The following is a 17,730-nucleotide window of genomic DNA, read 5'->3' on the forward strand; positions in this document are numbered from 1 at the left end:
CAAGTAAGTCTAAGCAACCAGAAAACATAAAGGTAACTAAATTTTCATGTGATCTTCTCTCCTGTACCTTTTAGGTTAGAGAAAATGTTGGTTGGCAGATAAACCTTAGTCACACAGATGAATTAAGGTAGTTGCAGAGTATTTTGTTCTGTGGTTAGAACATTAGTTTCAAAATCCTGGTCTGGGGTCCAATTTCCAGCTGGCTGCATCAATGCCCTGGTAAGCTTGACTTAGATTCCACAGATTTGGCATGGGGCTCAAGCATATTTATATTTTAATGCTTCTCCCCAGGTGGTTGAAATGTGCAATCAGGTTTCAAAACTATGTTGAAAGACCTCAGGCCTTTGGCACTCAGGTAGAGATACGTGTAGGTTTTTACCTCAGCCTTATAACTGAAGTGTAACTTGTGTTCAGTAACATCAAGGCAGGCTAATTGGCTTGCTCAGGAATTTAGCGTTGTTCACTAAGTGAATCCATTCAAATAAGTTAATGACTTTTTTTTTTTTTTCTGAGGCAAAGTTTTCCTATGTTCCTCAGGCTGGTTGAACTCTTGGGTTCAAGCAGTCCTTCCCACCTCAACCTCCCAAGTAGCTGGGACTGCAGGTGCATGCTGTCATGCCAGCTAATTTATTTATTTATCGTTTTAGAGACAGGATCTTGCTATGTTGCCCAGGCTGGTCTCGGATTCTTGGCCAAATGAGTATCCTGCCTTGGCCTCCCAGTGTGCTGGGATTATAGGCCGGGAGCCACAGCGCCCTGCCTAAATTAAGTTTTAAACTTTTTTAAAGGAAAAAAGTGATTATTTTTTGTGGAGATGGGGTCTCAGTATGTTGCCCATGCTGGTCTCGAACTTCTAGGCTCAAGTGATCTGCCTCAGCCTCCCAAAGTGCTGGAATTACAGGTATAAGCCACCACATCCAGCCGAAAACATTCTTTACAGTTAGAAAACTAGTTCTTTTTGAGACAGGCAACAATAGTAGTTATATTGGATCAAACTGTTTGCCTGAGAGGACAGTATGAATTATTTAAATATCTATTTGACCTTGGACTTGTCATTCACTCTGTTGAATGAGGGTGTCTTGATATATCTTACTTTTCCTACTGAATTAAGCAATGCTATATATCTTTAGGTATTGGCAGCCTTGTTTCAATGAAGAACAGTCTTTTGAGATATCTCAAGTCATTGAAGGTTTTAGTTGTGAAACCTTACCCTCCATATATTTAGACAATCATTTTACAGATATAATCTGTGTAGTTAGTATTTGTAATGGGCCATGCCATTATTTGGAAATAAATATGATGCTGCCTTCAAGAGATTATTACACTGTAGGAAAGGGAGAGTTAAAATGGTGTCCTCCTTGGCTGCTTCTCCCTATACATGCCTTTCTTTTCCATAGACCTCCCAGTAGGCTTTCTCTTCCCTTTCCTCAGTTACTTATGAGCCATCTTTTTTTTTTTTTTTTTTTTTTTTTTTTTTTAAGTACACTTTTCCTTTCAGGACTGGCCTAAAAAGGGTACCTGATCTGCCAAGATATCCAGGAAAATAAGTACACAGACAGCTTTGGGGAGTATGTTGAAATTACTTAGATATACTTCAACAAAATTTACATATAGGGCATTCTAGGCACTTAACCATAGTTTCATAGTAATTCCCTTCCCCCTTGTCTACTTATTAGGTGATATCTTGTAGGTTTGAAGTCTGTTTGTGTGAATAGAATAAATAAAACCTTGATTCTTAGCATTCTTCGTAAACATACGACGAGTCCCTTAGGTCTCTAATCTGGTTATTTAATGAAATCCTCTCATTTTATCTGAAACAGTGTTCAAGGTAAGCATCTCTTGCTATTAGCAGTATTCCTTTGTTGAGTAGTATAGTAAATTGGAACCACTCTTCCCCTCCCCATTTTTTCTTTCCTCCCACTCACTCTCCTTCTTATCTTTTTATAGTTTACTGCTTTCTCTACCAGGTGCCAAGCACTGCATTAGGTAATAGAAATAACTAAATAATTGTTGAACTTACTGATGTGCTAGACACAGAAAACAGTAAGCCATAAACCATTTTATCAAGCCTTCACGATCTGTTGAGCCAAATGTGTGTATACTTATGAAGTAGAAGTTTTCCCACAGTTCTTAAAATTTATTTATTGATTTATTTATATATTTTGAGACAGAGTCTCACCTTGTTGCCCAGGCTGGAGTGCAGTGGCGTGATCTCAGCTCACTGCAACCTCCACCTACTGGGTTCAAGCAATTTTCCTGCCTCAGCCTCTTGAGTAGCGGGGATTACAGGCATGTGCCACCACACCCAGCTAATTTTTGTATTTTTAGTAGAGACAGGGTTTCACCATGGGGTTTCACCATGTTGGCCAGGCTTGTGTGGAACTCCTGACTTCAGTTGATCCGCCCACTTCGGCCTCCCAAAGTGCTAGGACTACAGGCGTGAGCCACCGCACCCAGCCTATTTAATTTATTTTTCTTTTTGAGATGAGTTTAACTCTCATCCAGGCTGGAGTGCAGTGGCACAGTCTCGGCTCACTGCAGCCTCCACCTCTCAGGTTCAAGCAATTTTCCTGCCTCAGCCTCCTAAGTAACTGGGAGTACAGGCACACGCCACCACACCTGGCTAATTTTTGTATTTTTAGTAGAGACAGGGTTTCTTCATGTTGGCCAGGCTGGTCTCGAACTCCTGAACTCAGGTGATCCACTCACCTCAGTCTCCCAAAGTGCTGGGATTACAGGTGTGAGCCACAGTGACCAGCCACTGTTCTTAAAATTTAAGTGAGAGCCCTGGGTATCATCACCAGGGCTTTTTCCTCCTTCAGGTTTTTTTTTTTTTTTTTTTTTTTTTTTTTTTTTGAGACAGAGTCTCATTCTGTTGCCCAGGCTGGAGTGCAGTGACCCAATCTTGGCTCACTACAACCTCCACTGCCTCCCGAGTAGCTGGGATTATAGGCACGTGCCTGTAATCCCAGGCACGTGCCACTACATCAGCTAATTTTTATATTTTTAGTAGAGACGGTTTCACCACCATGTTGGCCAGACTAGTCTTGAACTCCTGACCTCAAGTGATCTGCCCACCTTGGCCTCCCAGAGTGCTGGGATTACAAGCTTGAGCCATCAAACCCGGCCTAGAATTTTTTTTGGTTTGAAAATATTTCAAATATTGGCTTAGTCATTTGCTAACATTTTAGGATATAGATAATTGAATTTGTACTGTACCAATTAATTTACAGTGTGTTTCAGCTTTGAGTGTTTACCCTTTTAAATCATAGACTGTTAGGCATAGTTGTCTTTAAAACTGCTTAATAAATGTAAATATAACTCTTGACATTTTTAAACATAAAGGGATTCTTCCCAGATTAAAATTGTTCCTAATATTATTACTTTGTTTTTTGGAAGAGTAGACAGTGCTCATATCTTATGTGGTACTGCACAAGTAGAGCCCAGCTAACCTTAGGATTCAGTAACCCAAAAGTTAAATTCCAGACCCAAGATTGTGTTGACTAGAAATTTATTTCTTAATGTTTTTAAGAAAAAGCAAAGTTACTGGAGACTTTGATATTTGTACCTTTTGTTCTTTTTTTCCAATGGCTTCTGGCTACAAGGCAGTGTTAGGAAAAGGTGACCCTGTGTAAATCAGAAAATTGTAGTTGCTAGCTAGATCAAGTAAAGCATAATCTTTGTCTCTGAAGAGCACCATTTGTTTCACTATGGGTGCTGGTTTAGGTCCCAGACACCAGGTCATAATATTAGAATGGGGTGACTACATGAATCCTTATTTGGATCAAAGTACTGGGTTATCTTGGGGTAATTGATTTTAAATCACTCTAGCAAATCTGCTACCTTACCTCACCATAGAATGGGCTGAATCTAATAATTGCTATATCATATTCTGAATAAAGTAAATCTGATTTAGAGTGTGTTTCTGTTTGGTGTAATTTAATGCTGCTTTCCTGATCTTTCTGCTGTCTACAGAGCCAGAGCCCAGAGGTGGAGCAGTTAGGGAGGGTTGTGGAACTGGACAGTGACATGGTAGATATCACCCAGGAGCCAGTTTTGGATACCATGTTAGAAGAGAGCATGCCTGAGGATCAGGAACCTGTGTCTGCCTCAACACATATTGCATCTTCACTGGGAATTAATCCACATGTCTTACAGGTGAAGTTCTAACCCACCTTTTTTACGACAGAAAGCCAAACTAATATTTTATCTCCATTGCATAGGATCAGGTCTCTTCCTTGGTTATTAAGATCATTGAGTGCTCACTGTAATGGGAAAGAAAAATACAAGAATATGGCCAATGTCTGGGCCTCATTCTCTTATTCAAGGAGATAAGGCTATATTGAGAACTAGTAGATAGGGTTTCTGGTTTTTACTGCATTAGAATCCAGAGTCCTAGTTCCAATCTCAATTTTGTTGTGTTTCGTTTTTGAGACAGAGTGTCTTTGCTCTGTCGCCCAGGCTGGAGTGGAGTGGTGTGATCTCGGTTCACTGCAACCTCCACCTCCTGGGTTCAAGTGATTCCCCTGCCCCAACCTCCTGAGTAGGTGAGATTACAGGCGTGTACCACCACCACACCTGGCTACTTTTTTTTTTTTTTTTTTTTTTTTTTTTTTTTTTTTTTGTATTTTTAGTAGAGACAGGGGTTTCACCATGTTGGTCAGTCTGGTCTCGAACTCCTGACCTCAGGTGATCTGCCCGCGTTGGCCTTCCAGATTGCTAGGATTATAGGCATGAGCCACTGAGCCCGGCCCCAATCCCAATTTTGTAACTTTATTACTTTGTGCAAGTCATATAACAGCTGTCAGTACTGATTTTTCTCTATAAAATATTACTTTGTAAGACTCTGTATGTGCTCCACAAAATTTAAAAATTTTAGTACCTGGTAGCACAGGTTTCTTTAAGCTATGTCTTTACTTCCCTTTATCCCAATGCCTTTTGGCATGTTATGTGTTTCACCTTTGACTTATGTTTGACTTTAAAATTATTGTATCAGCAAACATAGCAACTGCTGTGTGCCAGGCTCTGGTGAGTCGCTATAGATAGAAAGAAGAGAAGTATTATATGAATTCTGCCTTTAAAGCACACACAGTGTAATGGGGTCCATCCATCACACAAATATACTAGCTCTGTACACAGCCTTGAGGAGGAACAATATTTTTGGTTGTTGTAAACTGCATTTTTTTTTTGGTATGGCGTTTTGATTCTGGGAAGCACATTCATTCTATAGATATTGCCTTTTTAGATCATGAAAGCATCATTGCTTACTGATGAAGAAGATGTAGATATGGCACTGGATCAATGCTTCAGTCGCCTGCCTTCCAAAGCCGATACTTCTCAAGAAATCTGTTCTCCCAGACTCCCCATTTCAGCATCCCACTCGTCGAAAACTCGTTCACTAGGTACAGTATAAAAGATGCTATTTTACAAGAAAGCTGTACAGTCATCAAGTCCTGCTTTTTACTTTTCTTCTTCTAACCCAAGTGGACTTCTCTAGCAAGTATCTGCCAAACAACTATACCTATGACATAAGGGTGCTAAGAGAAATTGTACTCATAAGTATTCATTAAGAGTAGCCAGGTTTTTTGTTTTTAGAGACAGGGTCTCTCTCTGTTGCACAGACTGGAGTGTAGTTATGTAGTCGCACTTACTACAGCCTTGAACTCTTGGGCTCAAGCAGTCCTCCTGTCTCAGCCTCCTGAGTAGCTAGGACTACAGGCATATACCACTACTCAACTAATTATTTTTTTAAATGTTTATAGAGATGGATCTTGCTATCTTGCCCAGGCTGGTCTTAAACTTCTGGCCTCAACTGATCATCCTGCCTCAGCCTCCCAAAGTGCTGAGATTACAGGTATGCGTCATTGCACCTGGCAGGAGTGGCCGGTTTTTAAGAACTAGAATTACCTCTGTTTGTGCAGATGCAGAAGTGTATGGAGAAAAAAAGCATTTGTGCTTTGTTTAGGTTCATGTTTTTGTTTGCTTATGAATGTGGATTAGATAGTAAGCTCTGACTTCCCAATTTTTATAACATTACTTAGTTCAGCAAGTTGTCCCGCACTGTACTCGTTTTGTGCAGTCCTTACAGCACTGTCTTATTGTCTTCTAGGGACAAGTATTGCTTCTCGTAATGCACAGAGCACATCAGATTTCTACTTTTCACTAAACCTTTTAAAATTCCCAGGGAAGTGATTACATATTTGATTTTAAAGTTTTCTCTTTTCTAGTGGGCTTGTAACTATGTGGGATTGGAAATAAAGTTTTAATATCAGCAAAGAACTTAAGCAGATGTAGTTTCAACATATTTTGAAAGCCAGAGGAACTGGCAGAGAGACATTTGTTTATATTGCTTTAAAAACTAAATATTTTTCAATTCTTTTGAGTTCCCTTATTATCAACTTTGCTCTTTAAAAATACTTTTAACTTCCCTTTGGTATAGAGGAAAGAAAGAAAATATATTAACCAATAAAGTATCAGTTAAACATTCTTAATAACCTTTTCCATAATGGATACTACATGAAAATCTGGTACTTCAATAACTCTTAACTCCATGCTTTAGACAAAAGCCATGTAAAATTGGGAAACAGGCACTGGTAATAAGAACTGTCCTTCAGCCGGGCACAGTGGCTCATGCCTATAATCATAGCACTTTAGGAGGCTGAGGAAGGAGGATGGCTTGAGGCTAGGATTTGGAGAGCAGCCTGGGCAACATAGCAAGACTCCATCCCTATAATAGCTAGCTAGCTAGATAAAAATTTAAATGTTAAAAAAAATTTCTTTTAAAGAACTGTCCTTCAGAAGGTCACATGTTCAATTGTAAGATATCTAGTGTGTTTTTATTTCATTGACTGTAGCATTGTTTAGAGTAGAATAGGAATTTGAGTTTTGATCTTACTTTTATATGTCCTAAGAAATCATTACCTTTAGGATTCTGATAAGGGCATGAGGAGTGGTGCCAGACTTACCTTGGCTTATCTCCTAGTCCTGTCACTTTGTAGATTTGGACAAGTCACTTATCTGAGCTCAGTTTTCTCATATATACAATAGGAATGATAATAATGCTAATCATTTGAAAGTTTTTGAGGCCAAGCGCAGTGGCTCATGCCTGTGATCCCAGCACTCTAGGAGGCTGATGCAGGTGGATCACGAGGTCAGGATTCAAGACCAGCCTGGCCAACATGGTGAAACTCCGTCTCTACTAAAAATACAGAAAAATTAGCCAGGCATGGTGGCAGGCGCCTGTAATCCCAGCTACTCGGGAGGCTGAGGCAGAGAATTGCTTGAACCCAGGAGGCAGAGGTTGCAGTGAGCCAAGATCATGCCACTGCACTCTTGCCTGGGCTACAGGGCAAGACTCTGTCTCAAAAAAAAAAAAAAAAAAAAGTTTTTGAAGAGTGAAATGAAATAACATATACAAATGACTTATACAGAGTTTGCTGCATATTTTTAAATAGTATTAATAGTGGTGTTGCTTTTATTATTGTTGTAGATATCATCATCATCATTAGAATCTTGTCTTGATTTCCTAGTTCAAAGAGTAATTTCTGCAAAATCTGCCTTAGCCTCCTTCTGGTCATCCACATCTGATATAAGTAGTTTGATAAAACATTGAATGATTTCAGCCTTACTGATTTTTGTTGCTGTTCAAGAAACAATAGCTTGTGTTTTGTAATAGTCTTTCTCCCCTTCATTCCCTCTTCATTTCAGTTGGTGGGTTACTACAATCAAAATTTACAAGTGGAGCTTTTCTTTCACCAAGTGCCTCTGTGCAAGAATGCCGTACTCCCAGAACAGCATCTTTAATGAATATCCCATTCACATCCTCTTGGTCTGTCCCTCCACCCCTGACTTCTGTGTTCACAATGCCCAGCCCAGCCCCTGAGGTTCCGTTGAAAACAGTGGGTACACGTAGGCAACTAGGCCTAGTCCCTCGTGAAAAGTCTGTCACCTATGGCAAGGGAAAACTCTTGATGGACATGGCCCTATTCATGGGACGCTCATTTCGTGTTGGTTGGGGCCCCAACTGGACTCTTGCTAATAGTGGAGAACAGCTGAATGGCTCTCATAAACTAGAAAATCATCAGATTGCTGATTCTGTGGAGTTTGGATTCCTGCCCAATCCAGTAGCTGTTAAACCGTGAGTCACGTTTCTTGATGCTTTTTGAGAAAGGCAACATGATAGGTGAAAAAAACTATTCATTATCAGGAGGATAGGGCCCTGCTTTGTCATCTTTCTAGATATAGTCTTTGTGTGTATGTGTGTGTGTGTGTATTTTTTTTTTTTTTTGAGACTGAGTTTCACTCTTTCCCAGGCTGGGGCACAGTGGCACGATCTCAGCTCGCTGCAACCTCTGCCTCTTGGTCTCAAGCTCTTCTCCTGCCTCAGCCTCCTGATAAACTGGGATTACAGGCACACGCCACCACACCCAGCTAATGTTTCCTGAGCTCAAGTGATTGTCCTACCTTGGCCTCCCAAAGTGCTGGGATTACAGGCATAAGCCACCCTGCCCAGCCTATCCTTCATTTTTAAAGTTGACTTTGAAAAAATAAAAAACAATAGCCGGGTGCGGTGGCTCACACCTGTAATCCCAGCACTTTGGGAGGCCAAGATGGGCAGATCACGAGGTCAGGAGATCGAGACCATCCTGGCTAACACGGTGAAACTCCGTCTTTACTAAAAATACAAAAAAAATTAGCCGGGCATGGTGGCGGGCGCCTGTAGACCCAGCTACTCAGGAGGCTGAGGCAGGAGAATGGCGTGAACCCAGGAGGCGGAGCTTGCAGTGAGCCGAGATCGCACCATTGCACTCTAGCCTGAGCAACTGAGTGAGACTCAGTCTCAAAAAAAAAAAAAAAGAAAGAAAAAAAACAACAATGTCTCTTGAACCTCACAATTAAGAATATTGATCCTAAACTTATTCTAGGTTAAGCATTATCTTGTGAATTTTGAAGGTTATTAATATCAATCTTAAAAATTGGATCAAGGGCCCGGGTACGATGGCTCACGCCTGTCATCCCAGCACTTTGGGAGGCCAAGGCGGGAGGATCACTTGAGGTCAGGAGTTCGAGACCAGCCTGGCCAACATGGTGAAACCCCATCTCTACTAAAATTACAAAAATTAGCCCAGCATGGTGGTGCACGTTTGTAATCCCAGCTACTCAGGAGGCTGAGGCAGGAGAATCGCCGTTGAACCCAGGAGGCAGAGGTTGCAGTGAGCCAAGATCACGCTACTGCATTCCAGCCTCGGCGACAGTGTGAGACTCCATCTCAAAAAAAAACTGGAACAAGCCTAGCTTAGTTATATGCTCATAGTAATTTAGAATCAGTTCTTTAGTATCTAGAAGCTTAGCCTCATGACTTTTGGTACCCAAGTATAATTTGAGAAATAGGTATCCCACAATAGCTTTTGGCCCTTGAGTTTTAGCCAGTTCTAAGTCTGTTAGGATTCTCATGCTTGTTATAATCTGGCCTAAGAAGCCTTTGTGTTCTGAATGCATTGATCAGATGATTTTTTTCCCCCAGTATATAGCAGATAAGTTCAGTATAGTTTAAGAAACAAAATTTCTTTAAAACCACAGTGAAATGTTTGCATGCTGTTTGTAATCATAAAAAGAAACAGTGGTTTGGTTGAAGTGAAAATCCTAGCTTCTGTCTTAGGTTCATTTTCTATTCTCTTCCTCATTTGCTCTTGTAGCCTAACTGAGTCCCCATTCAAAGTTCACTTAGAAAAACTCAGTGTGAGACAAAGAAAGCCAGATGAAGACATGAAATTATATCAGACACCTCTGGAACTCAAATTAAAACACAGCACTGTCCATGTGGATGAACTGTGTCCTCTCATTGTCCCCAATCCGGGAGTTGCTGTCATTCATGACTATGCAGATTGGGTTAAAGAAGCATCAGGAGACTTACCAGAAGCACAAAGTGAGTACACACTATGTTTCTAATCTTTGATGTCCCAATAATAGGGATGGTAGCATATGTTCATGGGAGGCTGAATTTCCTGACGCCAGTCTAGTAGGTAAATGCCTGTGCTTGTCATTTTCTGAGGTTGAGTTTAACTAAGCAAATTCCCAGGCAAGAAGAAATTGTCACTTTGTTCTTTTACCCATTAATGTACAAATTCTTCCACAAAGAACTGTAGCAAGTCAAATCCTTGGATTTATAAAATTGCATTTCTTACCTAATCCAGAGAACATAGGGAGAGAAATACATTCCTTTTTGCTTTACTTTTTTTTTTTTTGGAGACGGAGTCTCACTCTGTCACTGTAGCCAGGACTACAGGCGCGTGCCACCCCACCCAGCTAATTTTTGTATTCTTAGTAGAGACAGGGTTTCACCATATTGGCCAGGATTGTCTGGATCTCTTGACCTCGTGATCTGCCTGCCTCAACCTCCCAAAGTGCTGGGATTACAGACGTGAGCCACCGCGTCCAGCCCCTTCTTGCTTTTCTAAATCCTATCCATTCTTCCATGTGCAGCTCAAGTACTGTTGGTCTTCTCAACAGCTTTGTTGTAATTCCTCTTCCTGGCTTCTCTCAAGACTACCTTTCTCCTCTATCATGACCATGTTTTTCTGAATCAATACTTTGATAAAGAGGTTATCTAATTTGTTAATATTTCAAACAGTAGAAAAATCATTTTGTTTAGCAAATCACCTTTATTGAAAAATGGGCCGTTTTAGAATGTCCTGTACCACACGTTTTGGGATTTGTTTATGTTCCTTCAGTTCTTTGTATTTACTTAATCGTCTCATTGTCTTTTCAAATGTGTAAGTTATTTTACCAGTGCATACTTGTAAGTGGCTTAAATGATAAACAGTGCTTTTGTAGATTGATTTTTGTAGACAGAATTTGATCAAAGTAGATATCATCTGAGATGACACTAGCCATAATTAGTCTTGGGGAACCTGTTTAACGGTTACATTTGTTATGTAAGTACCACAGAAACATGATATGAGCAAGCATTTATTTATACTGTGTACTTCTGGAAATTGTAAGACGAAGTTGAGTGAGGTAGAGACAGATTCAGGGTAATCAGCTTGAGTGGTTGTTTGAGATGTCTATTAATTTATGTATTGTTAACATCACAGTTAGAAGGATGCCCTCTGTGAAGTTGTTGTAAGACTTTGTCTCGTAACATTGTTTTTCTCTTCCTGCCTTAGTTGTGAAGCACTGGAGCCTGACATGGACACTATGTGAAGCCCTATGGGGCCACCTGAAGGAGCTTGACAGCCAGCTAAATGAACCCTGTGAATACATTCAAATTCTGGAGCGAAGAAGAGCTTTCTCCCGCTGGCTATCCTGTACTGCCACACCTCAGATTGAAGAGGAAGTCTCCTTAACCCAAAAAAACAGCCCTGTGGAGGCTGTATTCAGCTACCTCACAGGCAAAAGGATCAGTGAGGCCTGCTCTCTGGCCCAGCAGTCAGGTGGGGAAGGCATATGGTCCTTCTCTGCGCCTCTGTCGCCTTCCTACTCAATGCCTCCTACTGCTCCCCCCAATTGTGCATTTCCCTTTGGCTTCTAGCCTATGAGTGTTAATTGTGGACTTCCCAGGAAGATTGCTGGTTCCTGTGGAATATGTAATATAACATAAAATTTACATTTTAATCAAGTAAACAATGTTTAAGGTCCTAAACAGAGAATTAGAAGACATAGTGCGGCTGGGCGCAGTGGCTCACGCCTGTAATTCCAGCACTGTGGGAGGCCGGGGAGGTAGATCACACCCACCTATTCCTGTAGAATAGGAACCATGCCTTTTTTTTTTTTTTTTTTGGAGACAGTTTCACTCTTGTTGCCCAGGCTGGAGTATAATGGTGCGATCTCGGCTCACTGCAACCTCCTCCTCCTGGGTTCAAGCGATTCTCCTGCCTCAGCCTCCCAAGTAGCTGAGATTACAGGTGCCCGCTACCACGCCTGGCTAATTTTTGTATTTTAGTAGAGACAGGGTTTCACCATGTTGGTCAGGCTGGTCTTGAACTCCTGACCTCAGGTGATCCACCCATCTTGGCCTCCCAAAGTGCTGGAATTACAGGCGTGAGCCACTGCACCTAGCCGAACTATGTCTTCTAATTCTTTTTTTAGGACCTTAAACATTGTTTACTTGATTAAAATTTAAATTTTATATTACATTTGTAATAAAACTAGAAAGCATAGATAAGCTATCAATCAAAATCACCCAAATCCTGTGACTACTACTCACTGCAAACATTTTAATGTGCAATTTGTACTTAATTCTTTACTTTGTAATACATACAAATATGTCCAGATACTGTGACATATGCATATGAACTTTTCAAAGGTGATACCCTGCTGTGTATTATATTCTGTTCTTTTCATGTGGCACATTACAAATGCCCTGTAATACAGATAATTATCAAATACTTCTTAGCATTCTTTTATGTATAAATGTACCATATTAGTAAATTTCTTCCTTCACATTGAGACTTTTTTTTAAACTATAAGCAGTACTCTGAATTGCTATAAAATATGTTCTATATCAATTCATTCAAATAAATATATAGAAGTTGAATTTCTGGGTTGAGGTACTCACTGGCTTTTTAAAAGGAATTTATATGCATATATTTACTTTTTTAAGTTCCCTTTCACTAATGAGGCAATTCAGCAAGTACTTAATGACTGCCTAGATATAAATCTTTTTTTTTTCTTTTTTTTTTTTTTTAAGACAGAGTCTGTCTCTGTGTTAACCAGACTGCTGGAGTGCAGTGGAATGATCTCAGCTCACTGCACCCTCCACCTCCTGGGTTCAAGCGATTCTCCTGCCTCAGCCTCCTGAGTAGCTGGGATTATAGGTGCCTGCCACCATGCCCAGCTAGTTTTTTTTTTTGTATTTTTAGTAGAGACGGGGTTTTGCCATGTTGGCCAGGGTGGTCTCAAATTCCTGACTTCCAGTGATCCACCCACTTTGGCCTCCCAAGAGCTGGGATTACAGGCATGAGCCACCGTGCCTGGCCGTAAAGTCTTGATAAGAATACAGGATGGCATAGTTCAGCTTAATCTAATATGATCAGATCCTTATTCAAACCTTGATTGTTGGAACCTAATTTATCCAAAGCCAACTAATTGGAGCCATCGACTGGATTTATTTTGAAGGGTTTTGCCAGTTTTGGGATTATAAGGAACAAATCACAGGAAAAGCCAGAATCAGTAAGCTATATAAAGGGCTTGTTGCATTCCACTATCACTATACATTTAGCCTGGTAGCTTCCTTTTTTTCTTTTATTTTTATTTTTTAAATAGAGATGGGGTCTGTATGTTGACCAGGCTGGTCTCAAACTCCTGGCCTCAAGCAGCCCTCCTGCCTCAGCCTCCCAAAGTGCTGGGATTAGAGGCGTGAGCCACCACATCCAGCCTCAGCCTGGTACTATTTATGGGCTTTGTGCATTTGTACAGTGAGAATTTATCTTTGGGATTGATCTTCTATGAACTTATTATGAATCATTAAAAAATGGTTATGCTCACCAGGACACCAACATGTAGTAGGAGAGGATCTAAAGGTATGCCAGAGTCAGATTCTTAGGGCTGTTCATTCATAGACTCCACTTTCTTCCTTTTTATTTTGATTGTAAGGCTAAACCTCTGGTAAAGGTACTGCCTTTTAGGTTACTAAAAGCTTTTGCTTTACTACTCCCCCCCTTTTTTTTGTTTTTTGTTTTTTGTTTTGTTTTTGTTTTTGTTTTCGAGACAGAGTCTCGCTCTGTCCCCCAGGATGGAGTGCAGTGGCATAATCTCGGCTCACTACAACGTTCGCCTCCTGGGTTCAAGCGATTCTCCTGCCTCAGCCTCCTGAGTAGCCGGGATTACAGGTAACGTGCCACCACACTCAGCTAACTTTTGTATTTTTAGTAGAGATGCCGTTTCGTCATGTTGGCCAGGCTGGTCTCAAACTCCTGACCTCAGGTGATCCACCTGCCTCAGCCTCCCAAAGTGCTGGGATTACAGGCGTGAACCACTGCCTCCGGCCTTTTTTTTTCCTCCCCCCCCGCACCGAGACAGAGTCTTGGTCTGTCACCCAGGCTGCAGTGCAGTGGTGCAGTCTCTGTTTACTGCAACTTCTGCCTTCTGGGTTCAAGTGATTCTCGTGTCTCAGCCTCTTGAGTAGCCGGGACTCCAGTCACGTGCCACCACACCAGGCTAATTTTTGTATTTTTAGTAGAGACAAAGTCTCACCATGTTGGCGAGGTTGGTCTCGAACTCCTGACCCCAAGTGATTTGCCCGCCTTGGCTTCCCAGAGCACTGGGATTACAGGTGTGAGCCACCGTGCCCAGTGTTTTCCTCCATTTTTCCTTTTTATGTTTAAGATAGTCTCGCTCTTGTTGCCCAGGCTGGAGTGCAATGGTGCAATCTTGGCTCACTGCAACCTCCAACTCATGGGTTCAAGCGATTCTCCTGCCTTAGCCTTCCAAGTAGCTGGGATTACAGGTGTGCACCAGCACGCCCGGCCATTTTTGTATTAGTAGGGACGGGGGTTTCACCATGTTGGTCAGGCTGGTCTCGAACTCCTGACTTCAAGTAATCCACCTGCCTTGGCCTGCCAAAGTGCTGGGATTACAGGCATTAGCCACCATGCCGGGCTGTTTTCCTCCATTTTGTAGCTGAGGTGTCTTGCCTAGTATCACAGAAGTAGTGGTAGATCTGTTGTTGATTTCTATATGCTATTCGGTCTATAGGTAATTTAGGTTAAACTACTTTGCAAATTTTCTATCCAAGCAGAAAATGGTAAGTTTTTCATCAATATTTTGGCACTACTGCAGAAAGCAGTTACCAATGTTAAGTCCTCCCTTCTGAAGGCTGGAAGAAATAAAGATAATGCCCCCAAGTGTTTGACGAAGTCCATAAACCCTTAGTAATAACCAAAAAACTTCCATTTCTCTTATAGGTGATCATCGTCTTGCTCTTCTTTTATCTCAGTTTGTGGGTAGCCAGTCAGTCCGGGAGCTGCTCACCATGCAGTTGGTGGATTGGCATCAGCTCCAAGCAGACTCCTTCATCCAGGATGAGAGACTGCGCATCTTTGCTCTGTTGGCTGGAAAACCGGTATCTTCTACTTTTACCATAATATCTCACATTGGTTTTTTCATAAATTGAAGCTGGTTTGAGTTTGAGGCAAGGAGTGATCTTTGTAAATTGTGCACAGTTACACAAAATGTGTTACACATTGGACAATTTTCAAATTATAAAGGCAGGCAGGCACACTTTTAAAAATCTAGTTGTATAGAAATTAAAATGTTAAAATGTATCATATCCCATATCATATAGTGGTAAACTATAAATAATTTATCTTCCCAGAAATATTCTAGTTTAGTTAATTAATTAATTTTTTTGAGACAGGGTCTGGCTCTGTTGCCTAGGCAGGAGTACAGTGGGGTGATCTTGGCTCACTGCATCCTGCATCTCCTAAGTTCAAGTGATCCTCTCACCTGAGCCTCCCAAGTAGCTGGGACTACAGGCACACACCACCATACACAGCTAATTTTTAAGTCTACATCCACATATATGTTGTTCCTATTTACATGTTTGTATATACAAATGAAATAAATTATACATAGGAGTTCTGTGATTTTTTTTATTTTTATTTTGTTCATTTAAAAAAGAATTTATAGCGATAGGGTCTCAGTATGTTGCCTAGGCTCGTCTTGAACTCCTGGCCTAAAGGGATCCTGCCACCTATAGGTCTCCCAAAGTGTTGAGATTACAGGCATGAGCCACCACACCAGCCCTGCAGCACTTTTTTTTTTTTTTTTTTGTTGATACAGGGTCTCGTTCTGTTGCCCAGGTTGAAGTACAGTGGTGCGATCTCGGCTCACTACAAGCTCCGCCTCCCAAGTTCACGTCATTCTCCTGCCTCAGCCTCCCAAGTAGCTGGGACTGCAGGCGCCCGCCACCACGCCTGGCTAATTGTTTGTATTTTAAGTAGAGACAGGGTTTCACCATGTTAGCCAGGATGGTCTCGGTCTCCTGACCTGGTGATCCACCCGCCTCAGCCTCCTGAAGTGCTGGGATTACAAGCGTGAGCCACCACGCCCGGCACCCTGCAGCTTTTTTTTTTTTTAAACCTACTGTATGTGAATATTTTTTCATGTCATGAAGCGTTTTTTTTTTTGTTTTGTTTTGTTGTTTTTTTTTTTTTGAGATGGAGTTTCGCTCTTATTGTCCAGGCTAGAGTGAGTGGCACAATCTTGGCTCACTGCAACCTCTGTGTCCCAGGATCAGGCGATTCTCCTGCCTCAGCCTCCAAAGTAGCTGGGATTACAGGCGCCTGCTACCACGCCTGGCTAATTTTTGAATTTTTAGTACAGACGGGGTTTCACCATGTTGGCGAGGCCAGTCCCAAACTCCCAACCTCAGGTGATAACACCCACCTCGGCCTCCCAAAGTGCTGGTATTACAGGCATGATCCACTGCACCCGGCTTTTTTTTTTTTTGTATGTGTAATAGAAACGGGGTTTCACCATGTTGGCCAGGCTGGTCTGGAACTCCTGACCTCAGGTAATCCAACCACCTTGCCCTCCTGAAGTGCTGGGATTACAGGTGTGAGCCACAGTGCCTGGCTGGCATTATTCTTTTTTATAGCCACTTATGTTCCATTTTATGGCTGTTGGGTTATAATTATTTTAAGCCATTTCTCTTATCACTGCCTACCTCTTATATTATTATCTTAAAGTATTATAAATTAAATTTTCAGAAATAAAAATATAGCTGGTCAGAACTTACGCTCATTTTAAAGCTTTATACATTGACAACCATAGACAGTGAGAAGATCTCTCTGCCCTCAATGGCTCTCATCTCATTTGAGTACTGATTGATTGATTGTTTAAATCCTGGGACCAGGCACAGTGGTTGATTCCTGTAATCACAATGCTTTGGGAGGCTGAGGAGGGAGGATTGCTTGACACCAGGAATTCAAGACCAGCCTGGGCCACATAGTGCAACTCTGTATCAATCGATCGATCAGTTGGTCAATAAAAATAAGTAAATAATCAATATTCCCTCTCACTAGCTGTGAGATTTTATTATATTTGTATATTTTATATCTGAATCATTTAAGATGTTCCTTGAATAAGTGAATATTCACTTCAGTGTTTTTGCACACACAGGTAATAACAAGATAGAATATAGCCATGGTGATGATTTTGTTTCCCACAGGTGTGGCAGCTCTCAGAAAATAAGCAAATAAACGTGTGCTCCCAGTTGGATTGGAAACGCTCCCTGGCTATCCATCTTTGGTATTTGCTTCCACCAACAGCCTCCATTTCTAGGGCGCTTAGCATGTATGAAGAAGCATTTCAGGTATATGTGGCCAATAGAGCCAAGCAAAAATCTTGCTGGGTGTTAAAGTATTGTCAAATTGAAGCGGAGCCAGGAAATCTGATGGGAAACTATCCTTTATTCCTTCCTCTGGACAAGGCTACTTCTCCAAGTGTCTGTTTTTATTTTATTTAATATCATGAGATTCCACAGTTGACTTTGTCACTGCTGTTTTCCTGCCTCTAAATCAGAGGGTTCTTCTTCATTTCTAATGCTGTCTTACTTCTTTGGGAATTCCCTGTTATACAGCCTGACCTCAGATTTGGTTTATCTTCAAACTTAGTTCTGAAATTTGCCGCTAAATATAATATTTTATATTCCTTGTCAGTTTTGAGGTTAATGTATTGTTACTTTTATGCCATCAGTTCTTGAATTATCTTACTGTTCGTATTTTATAC

General features: G+C 41.2%; 1 protein-coding gene across 7 annotated transcripts in view; it reads left to right on the top strand.

The window, feature by feature from the left end:
- The window catches only part of NUP98 (nucleoporin 98 and 96 precursor), a 121,586-nt gene that overhangs the window by 85,778 nt on the left and 18,078 nt on the right, over positions 1–17,730 (top strand). For all 7 annotated transcript variants that reach the window (XM_063671964.1, XM_054440114.2, XM_063671966.1 and 4 more), the window contains 7 exons: positions 3,976–4,158; positions 5,246–5,402; positions 7,708–8,137; positions 9,696–9,925; positions 11,166–11,432; positions 14,904–15,061; positions 17,171–17,314. In XM_063671964.1, coding sequence (XP_063528034.1) covers positions 3,976–4,158; positions 5,246–5,402; positions 7,708–8,137; positions 9,696–9,925; positions 11,166–11,432; positions 14,904–15,061; positions 17,171–17,314 — 1,569 coding nt within the window. The remainder of the gene's footprint in view (positions 1–3,975; positions 4,159–5,245; positions 5,403–7,707; positions 8,138–9,695; positions 9,926–11,165; positions 11,433–14,903; positions 15,062–17,170; positions 17,315–17,730) is intronic.

This window comes from Pongo pygmaeus, chromosome 9 (assembly GCF_028885625.2).
Source record: "Pongo pygmaeus isolate AG05252 chromosome 9, NHGRI_mPonPyg2-v2.0_pri, whole genome shotgun sequence".
Taxonomy (NCBI): Eukaryota; Metazoa; Chordata; class Mammalia; order Primates; family Hominidae; genus Pongo; species Pongo pygmaeus.